The following is a 25,163-nucleotide window of genomic DNA, read 5'->3' on the forward strand; positions in this document are numbered from 1 at the left end:
TGTGACTGGCAATCCCACAGCCCGAACCTGCAAGACAGAAAGTTGCAGACAGACTGACCAACTTCTTTTCTGTTCACAGCCTTGCAGCTGCTAGTTCTGAGTGCCTCTTCCTTTGCACTGGGAAACACGATGGTATTATGAAAGATGGATTACTGCAGGTGGTGTAAAGGTAAGGGTTACTTGGCCATAATGCAACATCTAGCAGGGATTTCTCCAGCATGAAGGAGATCACAGAGGCAGAGATCCACACACACGTGCACAGCAGGCACATGGGTACAGGAAAGACCATTTCACACACAAAAAAATGTTGATAAGGACAAATAGCTGACTACATCTGTTCTGAAGTGACAACCTACACATTGGATTACTTCCAACTGGGAAGAGGTGGAGAACCAAATACAGTTTCCTAATTAGTGCTGGAGTAATGGCTATGTGAAAAACGAGGAAGCTCTGGCAGGCATCTCCCCATTTCACCACATCTCAGGGATAGACCTGAGGCTGCCAGTAAGAAAAACACCCTTGGATTTAGCTTCCTGATGTGCTCCACAGACAGGAAGAATACAGCCTTTATTCTTTCAACTGCTTATGAGAGCAGGCACTGAAAAACTAGGCTTGAACTCTTCTGCCCCATGCTTAAATAATCCTTCCTTTCCATCTCAGGAAGGAAACTAAGATGATACAAGGAAACACTGGATAATCCACATTTTCTGGTGAAATGACACCTAGGTACACTATTCAGCTTGAAATGTTTATTGAACATAATACCCTAGAGAATGTGCAAGTAAACATCTCTAAAAATATTTGACAAAATCTCATAATGAGATTCTATCTGTAGCATTCTGTAGCATTTTACCCTTCTCGAGTCATGAATTTCAGCTCTTAAATCCCTCTGCCAATACCCCTTAACAACTCTTCATGGAATCCAGCTGAGTGGGGTACAGCTTGACACATATCCACATGCAGAGAATCCAGTGGACGTTAGCTCTCTGTAAGTGACAATTAAGCTAGTTGCAGGATGGAGAAAAAGATACAACTGCTAGTGATGGGCAGGGAATAGGAAACCGCAGCATTGCTCTTGTTATAATTAGAATTTCTGGGCTTTCTGGTAATTCTATTTTTGTCACACTCATGACTGTGTCCAAACCAGTACGTTAAGCACATCAGAGGCTCAGGCCTTTTCCATTCACCTGAGAATTCTGCTGTTGCACGTCTGCGTTCCTTCAGGAGGTCTATTACCGTCAGCGCCTGCAGGCCGAATGGTAATCAATACAGAGTCAGAAAAAAAATACATATTACCCCAAGCCTAGTGGATTTTCATGAAGTTTACTCTTTTCTTCTTCTTTCCCTTTTTTCATTTTACTTTTTCTTCTTTTCTTCACATTTTGCCCTCTGATTTTTTTCCTTTATCAGTTACAAGCAACAGGGAGTTGCTTTGAATATTCCCAAATCATCATTCTATGTGGGTTTACTGAACAGCTAAAATATCTGCTAAGGACAACCCTACTGCTAATGTTATGGCCCTGCACAGTCTTCACAGGCCATCTTGTTTCCTCCCTGCTGTCTAGTTTTCAGTGGATTGCATTTCAGGATCACTCCTTGATCTTAATAAATAGATCATTTCCTACCATGGACTGAACCCTACATAGGGAAGGAATATTTTCTGCTAAAGGGGATCTTTTGCACAGCAGTACAGATGCTGCAGTGATGAAGAAACTGGAGAAAAATAAGGGCATTTTTATTTTGCAGAAAGAATCTGGTAAAGGTCTCAAAATCCCAGAGGACAACACAATCTCACTGCAGAAAAAGGAAGGCTCGGTTTTAAAAATTTCAATTAGGGCCTTTAGACCCTTCTCCTCTCAAATAAAGCTCTAAACCAGATATTGAGTAGCTCATCTGGCTACTTTCTAGGCAACTCACGTGATGTGTCTTGTGATAAAATAGTGACTTGTCGAAAGTGCTCATTAAAGTTTGAAGGAATTTATCTTTACTATTTCCTCTGAGAATCTCTGAAACTGTCTAATGAATCTTCTAATTAATACATAAATACATGCATACATTTGAATTTTTTTCAGTAAATTTAAGCTCATTTTCCCTTTTTTTCTTCATGTGAATATTCCTAATTATATCTCACAAGAACCAAGCAGATTAATTTCCTTCCTTTCCTGATGGTACAAATACTAGTCTCAACCTGCAGCACTACATCTCAGCTCAGAGCCCGAATGTCCTCTGATCAGCACAGGCAACTTATTTAAAGCCTCCACTAAAATTACTGTTTCTCCTTCCCATGGCAATAACTGTAAAGGCTAGCTCTTCTTCTCCGTCTAATTTTAGTGACGTAGTACAGAAGACTTACTTCTCACAAAATAGGACAAAAAGCAAGAGTCTGTGCTGTGAACTTTGAGTTCCTGAAGAAGCCTGCTATGCTGCCACTCATTTGAGGTCAGCTGTTTTTCCCAATCTGCTCCCAGCTTTGCTGAATAGCTGATACCTCCCACTGCATCTAAAATGGATCACACGTTTACCTCAATAAAGTTGCAGTGAAGCATGATCGGGCTTGAACTATGGGGAAAAAAAAAAAAAAGCTGACTACCCTTCAGTTTATTGGTCTTCCTAGAAACAACCAATGTCAGGAGTCTCAGAGAAGTGAGACTACAGCTCTGATTTCCGGACTTTACCCTTTTTCCAAAGGACTTACAAAGGGCCTGTGATGGATAACCAGGCAGACACAGCTCTTGCCTGTTCAGCCAAGGAGGTTATATCTGTCCTAGACCATTCCATTTTTATTTCAAAATCTGCAGATAAAACCTGTCTTTGGTTTTATTCCTGCATATCAAAGCCTAGATGAGTATGAATAGAAAAAGAGAAGAGCTGCAGAAAAATTTGCACTAATAAAGATTACAACAATAATTAGCAGCCTACAGTGACATCTGAGTATATCAGCCATCACAATTGAAATATTTGGGGCTGAAAGGAGAAGACTTGGATTAAGCTGCATAGTCCTACAGCAAGCTCTGAATTTAGCCCAGAGCCAAAAGTCCCTGCTCACAAGTAATGAAGGCGGAGCTACATACAGCATCTTACCTCAGCTACCTGTTTGTGCAAGAAAGGTCTCTCTCCATCCAGAAGCTGCAGCCTAGTGAAAGACCCACATGTGACCCTTCAAGATCCAATATGAAAATTCACCTATCCAGGACAGACCATTTGGAGGGTAAATTAGTCTTATGTGGAAAACATTTATTATATGATATTTACTCAATTATCTAGTAATTTCAACAAACAAATTTAGGATCCCCCCCCAGTATCTGTTAAACACCTGTATTTTTCTAGAACACAGTAATAGACCATGAATAGTGGAGGTTAATACCTGTGTGTTTCTTATATCACATTCTGAAGACTTTCTCTCATTTTTGTAACAAATATTCAACACTACCAGAAATTGATAAGCAGGATCTCATATTTTAGTAGTTTTAAAGCAGTAAATTCATGCTCTTGTAAAGCACTAATTCAGAACCTTTTGAGAAAGAAATCATTGTCAACTTGTTTTGTAAGCTTAAAGGAGTTGTCTGACCCTGCCAATACCAGAACACAGAAGCACATGTTGATCTTCAATCATCAAGACGGAAAATACTCTGTACTCAAATCCTGCCACTGGCATGTTTCATTCCAAAGTGAATTGTCCTCTTATCCTCATATGCTTTCCATACTAAACCCTAAAAAGAATTTCTAGGAAACTTTTAAAAAGAAAATGTTTGAAATATGTTGGGAATGGTACAGATCTGAGCAAGGAAAATACATTAAGAAAATTCTTAATAAATAGTGTAAAACCAAAACTTCAGAGCTCATCCATTTATCTTCTATTTTCTTAAAAAAAAAAAAAACAGAACACGGTAGTCGTTCCCTACATATTTATTGGGCAGAAAAAAAATTGGAATTATTTAATGTATTAAAGAAACCTTTAAATATTCTGAAATACTTTTAAAACCATGCTATTTCTGCGAAGAAAAGCTGTATAAAAAACTAGCAGGCATCAGTTACATTTTTCCCCTAAATTTTGAATTTTATAGTTATTATCCAAATTCTAATTTAAAATAGTAATTTATTTAATTTCAATAAATTGCTAGAGCTGCTTAAAGCTTGAGTAGACAAAGTTCTGGGAAAAATACATAAAGAAAAAAGATATTACAGCTTACATAACGTACTATGAAATCCCAGGGCTACAACTCTTGCTCTGTTTTCTCCATAAAACACAACACCACAGTGCACAGCCATCAGGAACAGAATTTTGCATTTTCTGTTGCTGAAACCATTAATAATTTGCACCTGACTGACAGTACTAGGTTGCCATAGTAATGTCTGAGATCCCTGTTCCTAAGAACTTATTTGGGCTGCTTTGAACATGAATGATGCATGTCTTGACAAAGGTAGATCTATATACACTACAGGTGAGGTTGCCCCATGAAACACAGTCTGGAACTGACTGAATGATGGATTGTCTGTATAAATTTCATGCAAGCAGGTCATGTCTCTGGTGATATAAACTGACAGATCTGCACTGAAGTCAGTAGAGTGGTAACGAGTGAACACAAGCAGAAAATATGTCACTGTCTGCAAGGTCTCCTGGCTGAAGGAAAGTAACAATAAGTACTCTTTGTTTCTGTTTTCTTTCTCACTGCTCTTCCTGGAAAATAGTTACTGTGTTTCATGTCACACTATAATAGAATCTATTTCTCCTAAGGGAGCACCAGTTGCACGTGGGCATACAGGAATACATACAAACACCCTCAAGGTGGAGTTAGAACAGCTTCAGTCTATGTTCTTTGGCTATAAAAGTGTCACATCTTTTCACAGCTCTTCAATTCACTGGAGCATAAAAACTAAGTCAGGACAAATGATGATCAATGCATGGGATGTTTTATGGTGCTGCCCATTATTACAAAAAGAGGGCTTTGTATCTTAAGTCATTTTTACCAGCTTGAAGTAGTTATTAAAAACATATAATTCACTACTGCATGAGCTGCACACATGTTGTCAGTCTTACTTGTTTAACAGGGCCACTCCTCTGTAGCAACAGTGCAGCATATCTTGAGTTTTATTTCGGGAGAGGCAGAGTGAATTTTACATAGCAGAAGGTGTTGGTATTTCAAGTGGAACTGGATGCCTAAAGGAAGGGAGCTGGGCTCATCCCAGGACCCAGTTAAGCCTGGCTCAGCTGTGAATAAGACTCACAACCACTGATTGCAGTTTTGTGACATACATGAAATAAGTTATTTTGGTTCCTAGGGAGCAGTCCCACAAACCACAAAAACATTACTTGTAGCAGATGCAGCAGAGAGAAACCAAAGGGTAAATTTTCTGTTGGGACTGGATTCACTCTCTTAAGGAGACAGGATGAAATTTTTCAAACATACACAAATCAGACACTTGAATATTCAGAGGCCTCTCTGGAAGACCATACTGAGGCACTGAGACCTTCCTACAATGGCCAAATACCAATCAAAATCTATTATTCCGGGTTGCTTGTTTAACATCATTCATGGGCACTGAATTCACTTGGACCTACCATAAACATCAAGCATGCTAACATGAAATAAAGCCATCAGATAACTATGGTTCAGATTAAAAATTAAGGCTAGAAAAAAAATAATCAGAGAAACTGTGTATGACTAAGCTCTGAAAAGCAAATGAAGAGGAATAAGCAGCTCAGCATGCATATAATTGGGGTGAGCTGTAAGGTAGTAGTGAGACAAGGGTAACAGGTGAGAGAGAGTTGATTCATTACTAGAATATAACTATCCACATTAAAAGTATTGTATAAAACACTAAGAATGGTATCTAATTGTCTATATTGGATTTTAGTTTCCTAGAGAATTAGTGCTGTTAGCAGGTTGGCCTTCGGGTTCAGATTCTTGTCTGAGACCTGATGGAGATCTCAGCCCTGCAACAACCACATCCTTTCTGCTCCATCAAGTAAGGTGCTTTGAGGTCATCTTGCAGAAGGACTGGCAAGACTCCCAGGGCTTGAGCAGTACACAGTAGACAGAAACAGACCCTCTCTGCTTAGGCTGACCAGAAGGGTCAGCACAATACCAGACACAGCCTAATAATCTCCGATGACAGATAAAGTACACTAGCTCAGCTGCAGCACCAGGCTAACACAGTCGCACAACTCTTCTTGATTGGAGATGCCTTACATCCCTCCAACTCAGAGCACAAGTAGAGCGATCTCAGCACTGCAAGGATTTGAAAGACCTCCACCTTGAGGGTAACAGTATCAAGAGGCAATAACAAAGTTTCAGGTTTAATTAGATTTCTGACCCAAGTCTAGCTCTTTGTGTACCTCAAGCATCCACCTACATGTCCCAGTCTACATTTTACCAGGATGTTACTCTAAATCCAAGGAAAGCAGTATTAAGCAGAGAGAGGAGCAGAGACTGATCTTTCTCCACTTCTTAAAAAAAAATGTGATTAGCTGTATTTCATTATATGAACCAACACTTCCCTTCCACTTTGGTGAGCAAAAAAAAGCACAGATTAATTTTCAAAATAAGTCATATTGTGTGTTATAAAGCAGATCTGAGTATTACAAATTTATTTCTTCATATTATGAATGAGTCTTCGCAGTCCATTTTTCTGGAAGAGTTGAATTCTAGGTTTGTGTTTTTCTAAGGCAGGAAAAAATATCACTCCACAACTGTAACTTGAAAGTCGTGTTGTCAGTTATATGCCTAAATGGCGTGTCATTAGTCTATTTATGGTATTTCACTAAAGCCCACTTACCATCTGTGAGCACTTTCCTCACAGCTACATTAGAGAGGCACCTACTTGCCTTGCTCTGGCTTTCTGAAGTCTTTTTTAGTGCTCAATCTTCCTCAATCTTTAATTTTAGTGCTAATCACACCCTCCCAAACAGCCTCGTTTTGTCCTTTTGCTTTTGTATTACTGTATGACAGCATTTACTGTTAACAAAATGGCCTGTGAAGGGAGAACTGAGAACATTAGCTCTTTAGCCTCCATTTCTATATATCATAAATATATGAGCTCTACCTGTTGTTTTTTTTTCTCTGAAAGAACCACAAGCAATTGCACTCTACCTTTTTTTATGTCCTGCTCCTTTTATATCCACAGCATGTCCAAATTGTGCCATAGAGGATACATAGCAAAGTTTGCGAGAAGCGAAGGCCTGTTGCTCTAACACAGGTGCATTATCTTTCTAAGACAAGTAAGTACAAGACAAATTAATTGTGCCTCAAGCCCTTCAGTTTTATTATCTACCAGCCTTAAACTAGCAGTGTCTGGTGTACTGCTAGCTGGTAGTCAGAAACGAGAAAAGTCAAAATCTGTTCTTTAACCCCATCTGCTGGCCTCATCTGAGCAGCCACATTCAGAACCCAGGCAGAGAAAGCAAAGTTACTGAAACTCACAGTGAATTGAAAGAATATGCTATTTATTTATTTATTTTTAGGATGGCCTTTACAACTCTAAGGCCTGCCTGCATTGGGAATCTATCTCAATGCCAGCAAAGGTACTATTCTACACTTTGAAGATATAAGTCTGCTACTTCACCTTTGCTTTCAGGTAAGTGTACCTGCAGAAGGAATACAAAATAGCTCAGTCATTTAATCATCCAGCTTGTTTCCTAGTAGGCAAGCCCACATTTCTAGGTGGAGTTCTGGCATGTTTGTTAGTAGCTGCAAAGGACTTCTCAACAGAAACTTCCAGATAAACAGGCAAATCAGCAAAGCATCAGAATTTACCTGTGACATTAATAACATGTATACTGTGAAAGTCTAAACCCGAACAAAAAAGCCACCATCTTCCACGGACAGCGTTTTCTTTCTGCCAGCCACACAGGCCTCAGTGAAAAAAGAGTAAACATGAAATGAAGTTTTCCTCTACTATAACCAACATGAAGTCATTGCCAGAACATGGGCAAGTAGTCAGAGCAGTCTGTACTAGCAAACCCAAATAAATTATGCACAGCTGGCCAGAAAAGCTGCAATTAAATGTATATCACCTTCTCCAAATTCCTCTGTAATTAATTTTTATTCAGTCTCGCAATAAAGTTTTTTAAAGTAACAAACAGGGAGAATACCTACCTTTCACCTATTAAAAGTAGTATTTGAATAGCACTGAAAATCCAACAACGCCCATTCTCCTCACTTCCTTTACAATCTGACATTTGTGTTTCAGCAACTACCAACTTGATTCAAGTTCAAGTAACAACCTATTGCCAACAGTCTGAAGAAAAAATATTATATAGAAGCTTATAGTGTAAACAGAAGAGAGCAGGTCACCAGAACTGCTAAATCCTACTCCAGTTTTTGTCAAGCAGTCATTATCTGACCTGTTTAAAAAAAATAAGAGGGAAAAATTTTTAGATCCAAGGCATGCCAGAATGTATAAGGAACTTGTGGGACATGTCCACATGAGTGGGGGTATTTGCACTTACAGTCAGTGAGAATACACTCTCACAAAAGAGAATCTGACTGAGCCCAGCAGAAGCCATCAAGGATTTCAAGTGCATGTGGGGTTTTTGCATCTTTGTTTAGCCCATATCTAGGGCTAAGTTAAAGCAGTTTGCTCTCTCACTCTCTAACTGCTCCCTACCTGTGGAGGAGAACCAGGAAGAGGCGATAAACCCTGTGGGTTGAAAGATAAACAGATTTAATGAAACAACAAAACTAACACAAGTATATAAGCTTATACTCAGCCTAGTCCTCAGAAGCAGCAGAGGGAACAACACACCAAGCAAGGAGAAACCTAAGAAACAGAGCTTTCCACCCTCTACATACCTCCTCATTATATAACGAGCATGAGGTAAGTGGTATGAGGTACACCTGTTAGCCAGCTTGGGTCAGCTACCCTGACTTTAGCTCCCAGCTAACTCGGTGCTACACATGGCCACTGTCCCAGTGAAACCAGGACACCATTCTATCCCTTATCCCATACAGTCTGCATTATTCCCAAGTTACTACTTCTTCTGTTTCCTAATACATCCATGAATCATTTTTCACCGAGTTCATTGAATTAATGTAATCTGAATCCATGGATTCCTTTTACTGCAGAGCCGTAGGTTCTGTGTGATGAAAGTTCTTTGGTAGTACCAATGGTTGGTATATCTGGTGCAGTCTATAATCACAATTCATGATGAAGATACTGATTCTGGGGAAGTCACTGCGTGCTGGATGCTAAGGTTCATTCTTTTTTCTTGTCAATTCATACAGAGGGCTCAAAATCTGACTGTAGTTTGGGATATGCCAGAAACCCGTGACACTCAAGAAAACTTGACTCTCCTTTTTATTAGTCAGTGGAGATATTGCCATTATTTTGTTAGTTATGTCTATCAGGATCTGGCAATGCTCATTCTTCCATTTAATGCCTAGAAATGGAATCTCACTAGCAGGTCCGTTGTCCTTACTTTTTTTTATGACATAACCAGTTTTTAGTAGAATCTGAATGACTTTCGCCTCTCTCTCAAAAATGTCTTCTGATGTATTGTCCCATACTATGGTATCATCAGTACATTGCAGATGTTCAGGTGGTCCACTCTTTTTTTAGTGCAGACTGAAATCAGTCCATGGCAAATTGTGGCCTCCCATCCCACAAGATACATTGAGACGGAGGTTTGTGAAATGCAAGAAGGTGGTCATCTGCCAATAAAGATCTTTCCATTCTGTTTTTTTATTTTCATTTGGCACTCGTGTATTTCCTTTCACTGGGAAATGTCCTATCTATCCTTCAGGTATGTACTTTTGATGTCTAAAAGCCTAGTTTTACAAATCAGCCACTGTTAATAAACACATCAGCTTCAAATCAGTGCTTAGAAACAGCAGTTCTGAAAAGTGCAGTCTGTCTCTAAAGACAACTAAAATAGTTGTCATCACGTGTTTCAATATTTTAAGCTTCAGGATGAAAAAAATACTCAAAACAATAAAAAGAAAACAAAACAAAACAAAACAAAACTGAAAGAAAGCAAAAGAAGACCTTAATCATTCCGAAACAATTATAACAATTCTGAAAATAACCCTCTTTTTGCAAGAGGGAAACCACTACAGGTCCACAAGCAAGTTCAGTTCCTCATCTGGCATCCCTCTGTTCTAGTCAGGCAGCAAAGAAGACAAAGTGTGGGAAACACATTACCTGACTTGCCTGACAGGATAACTGTCCTGTCCACAGCCCCAGATTCCTGTGTGACAGGGAGCAAACCTCACATCTTAGCTCCCCATCTATAAAGATGAGCATACATGACTTCTCCAAACCTGTCTCTAATTTCTCTGTTTAGACAGGAAGATAAATTAGGATACGTTAATTTTTCTGTACATGTCATTTTAGTCCCAAAGAGCATAACAGCATTATATACCCATAGACTGGAAAAATAACACCTCGATATGGCCAGTCTTGATATACTATGGATGAGAAAGGAGGTTGCCATAACTATGGTCTTTTTTGATGGCAAAAGGAGTATAAATAGCAGGGAAACTGGCTGGACGTTAAAAATCGTCCTTCTCTTTCCTTTCTCTCCCCCTTGGAAAAAAGGAAGAAACAGTATACGACAGCTCCTCTGATTTTCTTGTGGTGTCTAAAATTATGGAAGTACATCACTTAGAGGATGACATATGGTCACTGCCTAACCCTCGGTAATTACTAGGCATTAACACAGAGGTAAAAGATTGTAACTAATTTGTCCCCCACTTTTCAGTTCTCAATCTTGAGACCAAGTCTGACCTCTAGGTACCAACTGCTTTCTACAGCTCCTGTTCCATGTGCCTGTCTAACACATGCCCCATTCTGGCAGGCTTCTCTTATCAGCCCTGACCAGCTTGCAAGTTATGATTTTAGTGCTTCCTCTGCAGATGTAGAGCTGGTGGCTTTAAAATGAGAGGTCTAGCTCTTTGATCCCATCACCATCAGAACTCAGCAGGCACCCTAGTGATCTCAGACATGTGCTGACTGCTAAAATCCTCCTGGATTTGCACAGGGAGGATGCAATGGCTGCTACACTGATTCATTTATTGCAGTGATTTTGTACCTCCAGTGCAAAGCCTGAATGGAATCATATCAGAATCACAGAATCATAGAATGCTTTGAGTTGGAAGGGACCTTAAAGATCATCTAGTTCCAACCTCCCTGCATGGGCAGGGACACCTCCCACTAGATCAGGTTGTTTGAGGCCCTATCCAGCCTGGTCTTGAACACTTTCAGGCATGGGTCTTCCACAACCGCCCTGGGCAACCTGTTCCAGTGTCTTACTACCCTCACAGTAAAGAATTTCCTCCTAATGTCTAACCTAAATCTCCCCTCTTCCAATTTTAATCCATTACCCCTTGTCCTCTCACTACAAGTCCTTGTAAAAAGTCCCTACCCAGCTCTCCTGCAGGCCTCCTTCAGGTTCTGGAAGGCCACTATGAAGTTTTCCCAGAGCCTTCTCTTCTCCATGCCGAACAACCCCAACTCCCACAGCCTGTGCTCATAGGAGAGGTGCTCCAGCCCTTGGATCATCTTTGTGGCCCTCCTCTGGACCTTCTCCATGAGCTCCATGTCATTCTTATGTTGGTGGCTCCAGAATTGGACACAGTACTCTAGTGGGGTCTCATGAGAGCCAAGGAAAGGAGGAAAATCACCTCCTCTGACCTGCTGGCTACTCTTTATTTGATGCAGCCCAGTTCACGGTTGGCTACATCACTGGGCCATTAACAGCTACAGGCTATGATCTTATTGGCATCATAGAGACCTGGTGGGATGGCTCCTACAACTGGAGCATCCGAATGGAGGGTTATAGACTCTTTAGGAAGGACAGGCAGGCAATATGAGGTGGGGCCCTCTATGTCAAAGACCAGCTGGAGTGCATGGAGCTCTTCCTGGGGATGGATGAGGAGCCAACAGAGAGCTAAAGGGTTAAGGGGAAGGCAGGTGACATTACAGTGCGGATCTGCTACAGGCCACCTGACCAGGAGGACAGTATAGACAAGGCACTCTACAGACAGGTAGGAGCAGTTTCATGTTCGCAAGCCATGGTACTCATGGGGGACTTCAGGCACCATGATATCTGTTGGAAGGAACACTCTGAAAAACACAAACAATCCAGGAGGTTCCTAGAATGTGCTGATGACAACATCCTTTTCCAAGTAATCAAGGAACCAACAAGGAGAGGTGCTATGCTGGACCTTATTCTCACCAAAGAGGAAGGGCTGGAGAGGAATAAGGGCAGCCTTGGTTGTAGAGACCATGGAGTTTCAAGATGGAGGAGTTCAAGATCTGTAGAGAAGCAAGAAAGGCTCACAATAAGCTTACTACCCTTGACTTCAGGAGGGCAGATTTCAGCCTCTTCAGGGATCTGCTCAAGAGAGTGTCATAGGCTAACATCCTGGAGGGAAATACGGGCTCATGAAAGCTGGCTGATATTTAAGGATCACCTTCTCCAGGCCCAAGAGCGATGCATCCCAACTACGAGAAAGCCAGGTAAAAACTCCAGGAGGCCAGTGTGGATGAGTAAGCAGCTCCTATAAAAGCTCAAACTTAAGAAGAAAGTATACAGAGGGTGGAAGCTAGGACAGATACCCCCCCAGGAGCATTGCAGAGAGGTCATTCGAGTGGCTAGAAATCACCTAAGGAGAGCCAAATCCCAGACAGAATCAAATCTCACCAGGGATGTAAAGAGCAATAATAAAAGCTTTTATAAGTATGTTTGGGATAAAAGGACAACCAAGGAAAATGTAGGCTCTCTCCTGAAGGAAATGGGAGACTTAGCTATGCAGGATACTGAGAAGGCTGAGTTTCTCAATGACTTCTTTGCATCAGTCTTCTCTGGCAAGTGCTCCAGCCTCAAGGCAAAGGCCACAGCAGGTGAAAGCAGGGACTGTGAGAACGAAGTACCCCCCACGGGAGGAGAGGAACAGGTTCATTAGCAAATCATGCCTAACCAATTTGGTGGCCTTCTATGATGAGGCTACAGAGACGGTGCATAGTGGCAGAGCAACTGATGTCATCTACCTGGATTGGTGCAAAACGTTTGGCATTGCCCCACATGACATCCTGGTCTCCAAACTAACAAGATATGGATTTAACAGATAGACCACTCAGTGAATAAGTAATTGGCTGGATGGCTGCATCCAGAGAGCTGTGGTCAATGGCTCAGTGTCCAAGTGGAGGCAAGTGACGAGTGGTGTTCCTCAGGGGTCAGTATTGGGACAAGTGCTGTTCAACATCTTTGTTGGAGACATGGACAGTGGGGTTGAGTGTATCCTCAACAAGTATGCTGATGATACCAAGCTGTGTGGAGTAGTCGATACCCAAGAAGAAGGTACCTGGCAGGCTTAAGAGGTGGGCCAATGCCAACCTTATGAAGTTCAACAAGGCCAAATGCAAGGTCCTGCACCTGGGTCAGCACAACTACAGGCACAAATACAGGTTAAGGGAAGAATGGATAGAGAGCAGTCCCAAGGAAAAAGACTTGTGGGTGGCAGTAGATAAGAAGCTCAACATGAGCTGCCGATGTGCACTCACAGCCCAGAAGACCAACTGCATCCTGGGCTGCATCAAAAGAAGGCTAGCCAGCAGGTTGAGGGAGGTGATTCTCCCCCTCTACTATGCTCTTGTGAGACCCCACCTGGAATACTGTGTCCAGCTTTGGAGTCCCCACTACAAGAAGGATGTGGACCTGTTGGAACGTGTCCAAAGGAGGGCCAAGAAAATGATCAGAGGACTGGAGCACCTCTCTTATGATGACAGGCTGTGGGAGTTGGGGTTGTTCAGCATGGAGGAGAAGGCTCCAGGGATCTCATAGCAGCCTTCCAGAACCTGAAGGGAGCCAACAGGAAAGCTGGGAGGGACTTTTTACAAGGGCTTGTAGTGAGAGTTCAAGGGGTAATGGTTCTAAACTGAAAGAGGGGAGATTTAGGTTAGACATGAGGAAGAAATTCTTCCCCATGAGGGTAGTAAGATGCTGGAACAGATTGCCCAAGGAGGTTGTTGATGCCCAGGCTTTTGACAACTGCCAGCATAACGACAACAGCACTATTTCAAGAGGATTGATCTCTTAAGATACAGAAGTTTCCAAAGCACACACAACTACAAAACTGCAGTGCCTAAACTCAAAAGCCTACCTCCTTTGTGGGAAGGTAAATTAAAGAGCGCTTGGTAACACAATACCACAATCTATGGTAGGTAGCTGGCCAGAATTCAGGTGGCCAGAACAGTATTCCTTCAATCTGAATGTAGCAATGCATATTCTTGCTTTATGTTTCACAAAATCCTTAACTACTTCTGATGGTAACATCTCATTGATAAATAGCCAGGTATGATAAATGCCAAGTAATATATCGGAATTTTATTCTTTGTGCTATTATTTTTAATACAAAGTATGATCTTTGTACTGTAATTTCACATCTACTGCCAGGTTACCTAAAGAAATAGTACACATCATACAAACACACCATCCTTTTGAGTTTTATGTTTTCCACTGCCCCATATCCATTGTTTTCAAGCCAAACACAATTAGAGGATGAATATCTGTAAGACATTCAAGTCTTGGTTACTGAGTGAGGGTGAAGACCCCTTAGGACAGCAGCTGCTGTGGGAGTTCAATGTTAATTTGGTTTGTAAGGGTGCCACCATGTGACACAAACCATTCCCAGAAAAGAGAGACACTGATGTCCTCCCCAGGGCACTCCAGCAACTTGCTTGAAGAGATGATGACTGCTCTGGTGGCCGTTCTGCCCTCAACTTCGAGCCCAGTACCATTCCTTTCTGAGAGTTCTCCAGGTTCCCCTTGGAAAGGGCTGTTGGGAACTCCCTGAAGCAGACCATATGCCTGCAAACAGGACAGCAAAGAAAGCTAGAAGAAAGGCAACAGCTAATACTAGAAGTAGAAGAAGGCTTCCTACTGAGGTGCTTTGGTATTACAGTGAGACAGGTTTTGTGACACTTTTGGCCTACATAGTTGTCAAGGTTTCTCCGACAATAGCAATAGTATCTTCTGACAGTTTCCAGCATGGGACATTATCACCTGCCTGTTCTAAGTCCCCCTAAAACATCAGGTGAGGGATTTTCACTTCCTGTCCCAGATTGTTGTGATTTAAATAGCAGCCAGGTATAATTAATTCCCATATGCTTGAACATGTGAAGATGTCCTGTGTTTACACGCATGTGCACTTTTAAGAACAAATCTTTTCTCAGTTACTATCTCAAAAGAAGTTCTTACACAGATAAGGACCAGATGCTTAATTAATGAGATAGCTTTCTGCCTAAAAAGAAGTGTACTATAACTGTACATACTCAGTATGCTGCTTCTACCATTGCATGGGGCCAAGAGCCCTCTGCATGTTTGGCATGAATTTTCAACAGAAGCCTCCACACTCTGTCTGACTGGACCCTATGGTTTACCTCCAGCCATGCTGTGTCCCAGTCTTTGCTCCTCAGGACAAGCAGGCCACATACAGTTCATTAGTGGCTTACGTACACAAATGTCTGAACAGGCAGTATCTTGACTTGTGGCCACAGAAGCAGCTGTGCTGCCAGCATGTACATGAGTATCCGGAAGACAGCAAGAGCCTGTCAGGCACCTGCTCAGTGGGAAGCGCTGACCTGAGGAGTATCAGTATCCAATTCATAGTAAACTTTTATTAACAATTCAGTCCAAATCAGGAGTGAGCTTCTAGATTGAACTTCCTGACAATGCCCACCTGCTGCACTCCGCTTTGCATTGCAGAGCTGTGCAGGGACAAATGCACTCAATTACTTTTGGATTAAGCTACACCATGAAATACATTCTAGCAGCACACCTAAGGTTCTCCACATACTAACCAGTATAGTGTGGATTTATCAGGACAGACTATTCCTATTGGGCTATTATTCATGTATACATAGCCTGAAGCCAATCTCATGAAAAATCAGTAATATGGACATAATATAGTGCAGTATGGTGTACCTGCAATATATGCCATCACAGCTATATCCAAGAACTGAGATATGAAGATACTACATGGAGACAGTTGTACCCCATGTATTTGTGGTATACAGAATATCAGAACAGTTAAGGTTTAAACGGACTTCTGAAGTGACTCTAGCCCACTTATATCCCCAGTTATATGTTATGTATGTGTTGGTATTTTTTTATATGAAGGAAGCCACAATACTAAACAGCTTCTGGTTAGTAAAAGTCACAAATGCTGACCATAATTTCATATTCTAAAAGAAAAAAACATTAATTTTTTTTTTTTCTCCTTGGACTGAGAAATCTGTTGAGAAACAGGCTTTCAGGCTCTGTATGGCCTAACCTGGGATATAAAGGGTACCCATGTCTGTCTCTGTGCTAGCCTGGGACTTGAGTGCAGCTCTCCTGCACTCAAGCTAATTAGCCTAGCTAAGATGTAGTCATTAGTCTGGATACAATGCTGGGCTAATATAGTTATACCACTTTCAGGATCTAAACTGGTCCCTGATCAAGTTGCTCCTCCAGGTTGGAAAGAGGTAAAATGAGAGAAGTACAATTAACAGTTGGAAAAGCAAACAGCAGGTGTTCCTGCCTCAGGGAAGATTAAGTCCACCATCTCGAAAACACATGGTATGGCTTGAGGAGGCTGCAAACAAATCAGAGGTGCAGTCACTCTCAGATTTGAAGCACAAATTTGGCAGTGGGGCTAAGTGAGAAAAACCTGACTCAGACAGAAATGTAAACTAGCAGGTCATATACTTATAGGTTTCCTTAGACCTGTGTACCTGTCTTCCCCAGGGTAGATGTGCTGGGATAAACTAATGCATTTACACTTATGGGAAGTATCAGTTTGAATGCAAGTTTTACTGTTAGTGTTTCAAAGTGTTCTAGTACCAAATGGACCACCTTCTCATTTACACAGATAAAAGAATGACAGCAAAGACAGCTGAAAGTGTAGGAAGTAGGCCAATATCTAATGGTAAAAGAGAAAGCCAAAAGTTCCTGTGGAAATACATTACAGAGGTGGAATTAAAATACACTGGTATGACAGAAACAGCAGAAAGGTCTACTTAAGTCTACTGCTGAAGAAAGGGGGCTGTTCAGCCTGGAGAAGACAGAGCTTCAGGGAGACTGCATAGCAGCCTTCCAGTGCCTGAAGGGGGCCTACAGGAATGCTGGGGAGGGGCTTTTTACAAGGGCTTGTAGTGAGAGGACAAGGGGTAATGGATTAAAATTGGAAGAGGGGAGATTTAGGTTAGACATAAGGAGGAAATTTTTTAGTGTGAGGGTAGTAAGACACTGGAACAAGTTGCCCAGGGCAGCTGTAGAAGCCCCATCCCTGGCAGTGTTCAAAACCAGACTAGATGGGGCTTTTAGTGACCTGATCTAGTGGGAGGTATCCCTGCCCCACAGAGGGCTTGGAACTGAATGATCTTAAAGGTTCCATCCAACCCAAACCATTCCATGATTCTATGATTCCACTTAGTGTGGGCTCTGTATCCCCCTGCTTATACAGTCCCAGTGCTTGCACTGTCACACACACCAAGAAAGAACCCACATGCCAACCGCACTGCACTCAGGTTAAGCAAGATGAAGTTTTAATTACAGCCTTTTTAAACTGAAAAACGGTGATGTTTCAAACACAGGTCACAAATTTAGTTATTAGTGACCTGTAGATCAAGAGGAAACAGGAAGACAAGAAAAACTGAACGCAGGAATTTGCTAAGTATTTTGCTAGTACAGAAATCCAGTACTGCTTTGTATGCTGAGTTCTTTGTGCACCTGTACATATACATCTGCATGTATGTTGATGGAGAAGGGTGTATATGTGTTTACTTCTCATGGAATGCTATGGTAAAGCAAGACTTTTGAAAACTTTAGCCATTCTTTAGGAAGCACTATCTCCCTTCAGCCCATCCATATCTAATCTGATACTATAACCTGCTTTTTAAAAAAAGTTCAGAACAAACAATTCCCTGTAGACTTTATAAGAAGTATTTTAGTCCTTGTACATCTATATAAGGATATAGGTATGTAGAAAAATTGAATTAATGTCAACTTCTTTTTGAAAGTGTAGTGCAAGGCCAAACTGAACGCTGGGGCCATGAGAACCCTCATGTCAAGAGATTAGTTTTAAGGAACACAAGCTATCTTCTGTAGAGCCTAACTCTATTTTATTGAAACCCAAGAAACATTTGCAATTGACAACAGTGCAATGAGGTCAGAGGCACAGCTGGTATGTCTAATTAATAGGCTATAGAACAAGAGGGAATGGCTTCAAGTTGCAACTGGGTAGGATTAGACTAGACATTAGGAAAAAAAAATTCACAGGAAGAGTGGTTAGACAGTGGAATAGGCTGCCCAGGGAGGTGGTTGAGTCACCATCCCTGGATATGTTCAAGGGTCATTTGGATGTGGTGTTGGTGGATATGGTTTAGGGGAGAACTTTGTAGAACAGGAATGATGGTTGGACTCGGTGATCCCAAGGGTTTTTTCCAACCTGTTAAAATCCTGCATAAAAATACAGTGAGAGCACTTGAAGGATCTGTGAAGTATCTACACAATTGTGCCAGCACATTTCCTCAAGTCTCCATTTAGAGGAATTCTGTGAGGAAATTACAGAGTAAAAACTTGGATGACAAGAAATTTGTGGGTGTGCTTGTACATATTGTGGCAGATCTTTAAAATCCACTCTCCTATGTAGGTGCATGAACCCTACCATGAAATGCAAAGCTGTTTTTTCTGACTGGCCTAGGTGTGTCCTGTTGTCTCTGTGCTCGATGTGTAGTATGTGCTGAGAATCTCCCTTTCAGGCTTTGTCTTGACAATGCAGCAAACGGCTTTAAGACTCCTACTCCAAGATCCAAACCCCCCACAGTCACATGACTAAAACACCAATGCTGTATAATAATTAATTATTAAGGCTGAAGTTTGTTCAAAAACCATTGACAAGTTAATCTGTATCCACAGGGCTTGATGCCAGCTAAGGTATTTATTATTTGTGTCTCCTGTGTTTGTGTTGAACTGACTAGTAATCACCTTTCTACAGCTCATATAAAACTTCTGTATATGTGGTGGCTAATTTTAGATATCTAATCATATGCTCACTGATCTGTACCAAATTCATGTTGTTTAGTGACCAGGTAATACAGACAAACCATATGCATGACATACGGTGGAACTGTAGCGTCAGAGACAGTGAAACTTAGGATGAAGATAAGGAGTATCTATATAAGAAGAATGTAGGAACAATCAAGTTTGGAGAGAAGGAATGGACCACTGCTAAGGTTTTTTTGTTGACTTTTTTTTTTCCTGTGAGATATTGATAAAGTAAAATATCAAGACAGTGACCACTGTAGCCTGCATGCAGTGTATCTTCTACTCTGAACAGAATGGGAGCTCTGCATCTGTGACACTTCATATTATTTAAACACCATTTATATTGAGTGTATATAAAATTGTTAAGCACTTACAACTATTTCACTAATCAAATCATAATACTAAGCAATTACCCAGACTTCTGTATTTTCAAACATAATAATGCTTCAGCAATTATTCCACTTCTCTAGGTTTATTTTGTATCAGGGTGTATGTATGCAGGCACACACAGACTCTTCTGTTAACTGTGTAGCATACATCTCTAAGGGCAACATTAATGCTCTAGGACTGTTCTCTGGCACCAACAGAAGTGGAAGAATCACAGAATCACAGAATGTCCCATGTCAGCATTATTAAACTGTCCAACAAAGTGATCACATCCATACTGCCCACTGGGAATAGCCACTGGCCCACACTGACTCCCTAGCCATGCCTGAGAACTAGGAGAGGGCTGCCTGGCCAAAGTCAGGGCAGGATTGCTCTGAGGCTGACCTGCACAGAGAGCTCCCAGCTAAGATACCTGCTCTGCCTCTATTTACTACTATAGATGCAGTGATAGTGTCTCCTAGTGGCTATATTCTTGAAGGAACAGACCTAAACCCAAACTTCACACATGAAACTCTCTTCAAAGGTACACAAAACACAAACTTGTCTCCAGAGTATCTAAAACAGCATCACTCAAACAAGTAAAATAAAACAAATAATTTAAACACTCAAGGTTCAATATATACAAAGTCACATGCTGATTTCAGATCTAAAGTTTATCTCTAGGTTATACAAATGTGGGTTTAAAATAAAACACAAAACCAAAAACATAAAAAAATCAAACACAAAAAACCCAAACAATAGGAAGGTATTGCATCTTTTCCCTTTTTAGTAACACTGATGAGATAAGAGGTGTAATAAAACAATGTGAAGCAAGGTGTATAGGACTTTGCTTAAAGGTTTGAAGGCAAGCATGGGCATCAATTGGATCATTTAACCTTTAGATCCTCTCAGATCCTGTAAAAGCAAAGGAAATGCTTATATGTTCTGCTGCAGTAAGTCTCCACAGGCTTGACCTACCATGTACTGAGCCCTATGCCAGACACTACAATCTGTGAATATGAACTAATGTTGCTGGATCTCTGAACCATACTAAGCACTCACAAAAGATGATGCTGACGTAGATCAGAAGATCTCTTCCCCCAGAAGCACCCTGTCTGCAGTTGTGGCCAGTAGAGGACGCTTAAACAGAGAACATAAAAACAAGCAACCCTGATCAATGTCAATACTTAGTTCTAGCCCTTCCTCCTTGAACCAGATATTTTTCATTTTCAGCATTGGCTAAACACCAAAAATCCATCTTGGTAATCACATCTGTATCAGCATGGTTTGTGAAAGGAAGATTAAATGGTCAAGATACTGACAGCATATTCTGGCCAAAGCCCTGCTGGAAATTCAGCAAGGTAGATTCTGAGAACACAGTAGTCCAGTTCTGCCATGCTGGAGAACATTTATTTTCTCATTTTCAACTGATTGAAGTTTTCCATTGTCCACCACCCTTTTGGAACAGAAAGTTTTGGGCAGCAAATTTCCATACGTGGATAAGCTTAACCAAATAAGACATTAAAAGAAAGGTGCACCCAAGGAAATCTTTCCTAGCAAATCCTGGCTCTAAGCGACTACTATTTCTTAACTATGGATCACAGATTTTCCCTCATTTGTGTATATATTGGGGCCTTTTGTTGTTTGGCAAGTATCCTGTCATATCCCTTACATCCCTACTTTGGACACTTTATATAAGCTTCTCTGTTAGAGGAGAAATAACACACTGTGAAAATGTCCATGGTTGAAGCAGTTCTATCACAACAAAATAAAGCCTTTATATACTTCAGATCTCAACTAAGATATCTACCTGAACACCCCAAGAACTACCAGACATAAACTCGAAGTGCATACAGCTTGTCTCCATCTCCAGCAGGTCTTCGTCCATGTACCTGTATGTGCCTGAGATACACTGCTCTGCTTGCAGCAGCAGACGCTTTTTTCTACTTTTTTCCCACTCTGCCAGTGCTGGAGGAAAGCCTTTCTTAAGCAAGGTTTGGTCAGTGTTCACTTTCCCTGATGATCCTATGGCACCCGAGTGAGTTTCCTGACCTTCAGGTCAGGATGTAAAGCTTATCTCCATCCTCAGCTTTTTACCTGAGGGAAGGGAAAGATGACAATTTAGTTTGGAAGAGGTTCTCACTGGTAAAAAGGGATTGACAAGTGAAATGCTTCCTTCTCAACTTGTTTTTCACATCTCCTCCCGAGCACTAATTGGAGTAAACACTTTCAGCTTGTCTTAATCAAGGTAAGTTTCCTTAAAAAGTTTGAAAGCAAAGTCTAAATTTCCAGGTTTCTTCCAGGTAAGGAAAACAAAAGCATGCACCTATTGTAGCCTTTGTTTTTGGCACTCCGACCTTTGTCATCCCACCTTTTTAGCCAACTTATTTTAAAAGCATACCTCTTTCTACACACATTTAAAACTCTTCAATTCAAAATTTGCAAATCCTTCTAACACAGCCATTTCTCATCATGTCTCCTTGCATTAAACCCCTGCACAATAGATTCCACATTTCCTCACAGGTCCAAAACAAGCATAGAACTCAACAGCCACCTTATGTGCAAATGAAAACTGCAGGTGACCAGAACACGTCAAGGGAAGCTAAAGTTGGGGAAGTTCAAGGATACAGAAAAGACAGAGAAGACAGAGTTGAAACCCTACAGACATAGGCTAGCTTCCCCACCTCTGAGCTTCTTCGTCCTGGCTCCAATTATTTGTTGACAGTATCCAGCTAAGTGATTTCATTAGCAGAGGAAATGCTACTGAACAGATTAAACTGTTGGGCTGCTACCAAAACAGGAATGTACAAATCTGGAGCTAAAATTCCCTGTGAAGGCAAGGCAGTAGCAAACAGTAAGTTAAGTTACCTCTGTTACAGTTCCGTGAAGAGCCAGAAAAGCCTGACAGATTTGCCCTCTGTCAGACTTAGGAGACTGTCCTTTTTCTAAAGCAACCAAAGCTAATACTTTTTAACCTTTCACTCCTCCCAAGCCAACTACTTCAGGGCCACTCCACAGAAAGCTAGTTCTTTTCCTTATCCAGGTAACAGGACACTTGCATGTACACCTCCCAGACATGTGTTGGGTTATTTAAATCAGCTTAGCAAGTTTTTCAGCCTGAGTGACAGAAAAGCAATATAAACAAAGCTTCCTTTTGCACTCTGTCCTCAGAGAGTCCTATCCAAAGCAGATAATGCTGATACAACCTGACAACATCCAGGGATAAAGGGGAGGCTCACATCAGGCACAGTCTAATACTAGCCAGTATTTTAAGAGGGCAGCCAGAGATCAAATGAATGTCTTCTTTTCTTTCCTATTATAATTTTATCTGTAAATCAAACAAGCCCCCAGCCCCATCAGAGCAATGAACTGGCTGGTCCTGCAATCCTGTTACACGTATGGAGAAAGGTTTCCTTCCAAAGAATGCTACCAGGGCTGAACCACGTTTACACTTCTTTAAAGCAGCCTGTATAACCCTTAGCTCTTTCCAGCATTTCTTTTGCTAGCACTGTAATGCATTTGGCACAAAACTGCAAAATTACAAAACTCAAGAAGTTGGACTTGATTGTTGCCTTTTTAAAGGCTGGTGGGGTGACAGCTCCTCGATTATTTTTTAACTTCTTGTTGGGTTTTTTTGGTGTGTTTTGGTTTTTTGTTTTGTTTTGTTTTGTTTTGTTTTGTTTTGTTTTTGAAGGTTGGTCTCCCCTCCACCTCTGAGTTAACCATTCACTTGAATTTTTCTTTCAGGCAGGGAGTTTAAGTTTGATCTGTCCTCCGGGGGTTAAAGAAATAAGCGATGGGAGGAAAACCAAAACCTTTCCAGTAGCTTATATTTGAAATTATTTTTCCCTCTATCACTCCCTCTCCTAAACGGAGTTCGTCTGCTTCTCCTTTCCTCTCGCTACCTTATTCCGTTAGGGAATGGCGAGGGGCAAGGATTAACAATGAAGTAGATTACTGGAAACTGTTATAAAAAGCACAATACCGGACCTCCCACCCCCTATCCTCCCGTTCCTCCCTTCCAAGAGATGGTCCCCCTCACCCTTCTGTCGACGCCATGGTCCCGAAAGCCCCCCTGTCTTCTCAGAGTCCAAGAGATTATTTTGGACAGTAGGGTGCAAGGGATGTTGGCTCTCTGGGATAACTCGCTCGCGTCTGGCCAGGACCAAGCAATTCCTTGTAATCCTGGGGGCTCCACAGCGCGAGGATTCGGCCGCTCTGCTTCTCGGCTTTCCCGCACCCCGCCGCTGTCGCCCCAGCGGGAGCTCTCCGTACCCCGGGGATTAGTGCAGCTGCCCCGCGACCGCTCAGCAGTGGCCGGCGGGACAAGGAGGAGCTAGCACCTCGGCTGCGATGCCCGGCGCCCTCCCCTCGCCGTGGGGTGTGCGTGCGTGTGTGTGCGCGCGAGGGAGGTGGGGGTGACTTCACATTGCCGCGGTGTGGGCTGAGGCTGGATTGGAAGCTTTTAGCCCTCGAGCCGTGGATTTGCAGTCTATCCCTCTCTATTTTAGGCATGAGCTGACATCACGAGTCATTGGTACTCCTATAATTCCCCCCCCAACAGCTCCTTGACAGAAGGGAGAGGGAGGGCGGGGGGGCAGCAAGCCCCTCACAAGGGGAGGGCCGCGCGCTGCCGACCACGACCTGCGCCGCGAACCGCGAACCGCCACCGCCTCCCCGGGGCAGGCCCGGCGCTCCGCAACGAGAGGGCCTGCCGGGACTCCAAGAGGCCGGCAGGGAGCGGCGACAAGAAGCGAATCCTACACACTCGTGGGTGTCCGGCTGCCATCTCATACCACCTGGCGATTGGGCCGCCACTCCGGCGGAATAGAGTCCTGCAGCCCGCCCGGCCTCCAGGGGCACGCCGCAGCCTCCGCGCCTGCGGGCCGTGCCCCCCCGCAGCCAAGGCACCTGCCCCACCACTCCGCTGCGGCACCTTCCAGGGGCTGCGCGGCCCGGCCTGGCAGTGGGCTGCTGTCCCGCACCGGGCTCGGCCCGTTCAGCCCTTTGCGAGACCCGTCCTGTTGGCTGCCGGTCGCGGCAGGCCGGAAAGCGGCCGTGGGCGAAGAGCGGGCGGCGCCGCTACGGAGGCCCCACCTGCCGGCGCAGCGGGACACCGAGCGGGCTGGCTAGACCCTGCGGTTGCTGCGGGATCGACGTGACGGGACGCGCTGACTCTGACCCAGCCGCACGCCACTGCGGTCTCAGTAAAAGGCCGCGGTCCTGCGGGTTGGTGCAGCGCCTCTCCGCGCCCTCTCTCCGCTCGTACCGCCCTCGACCGGGCTGAGCCCGCCCTGCTTCTCGCCCCGCGTCCCTACCTGTAAGGCCCGCAGCGCCCCTAAGCACCGCACCGTCCTGCAGGGAGGCGCCATGTGCGGCGGCGGCCTGGATGGGCCGGGAGCCGACGGAGGCTGAAGTGCGGGCGGGGCTTCTTGCCAGTGGGGCCGCAGGGTTGTGCTCACGGCTACTGCTGGGGCGCGGCAGGATCCCGCTGCGGCGACCCGTGGTGGGGCAGGAGCCACAGGGAACGCGACCTGGAAGGCATGGTCGCGGCCATGATCGCCCTGGCAGGCACCTCTCTAGAGCAGGAAGTGTTGGACGGGCACTTACAGGAGCTTAGCTCACAAAAGAGCACAGGGATGTCTGTGCGATGCCTTCTCACCTCACCACTCACGGGACCTGCAATACGGTTTATGCTGGAATTTTCTACATCGTATTGGGACAACAGTACTGCTAGCCACAGGCTGGTCTGACAGATCAAGCTGCG

General features: G+C 43.1%; 1 protein-coding gene across 2 annotated transcripts in view; it reads right to left on the reverse strand.

The window, feature by feature from the left end:
- SLC1A2 (solute carrier family 1 member 2) overlaps positions 1-24,780 on the reverse strand; it is a 99,495-nt gene extending 74,715 nt beyond the window's left edge. Inside the window, exon 1 of one of the 2 annotated variants that reach the window (XM_051620160.1) lies at positions 24,715-24,780. Coding sequence is in view for 1 of the 2 variants with exons in the window: in XM_051620159.1 (XP_051476119.1) it covers positions 23,439-23,455 (17 nt within the window). In the remaining variant the exon portion in view is untranslated. Of the gene's footprint in view, positions 1-23,438; positions 23,798-24,714 lie in introns of those variants that run through there. The other variant, XM_051620159.1, reaches the window with a different exon arrangement.
- Between the last annotated feature and the right edge of the window lie 383 nt (positions 24,781-25,163).

This window comes from Apus apus, chromosome 5, assembly GCF_020740795.1.
Source record: "Apus apus isolate bApuApu2 chromosome 5, bApuApu2.pri.cur, whole genome shotgun sequence".
Classification (NCBI taxonomy): Eukaryota; Metazoa; Chordata; class Aves; order Apodiformes; family Apodidae; genus Apus; species Apus apus.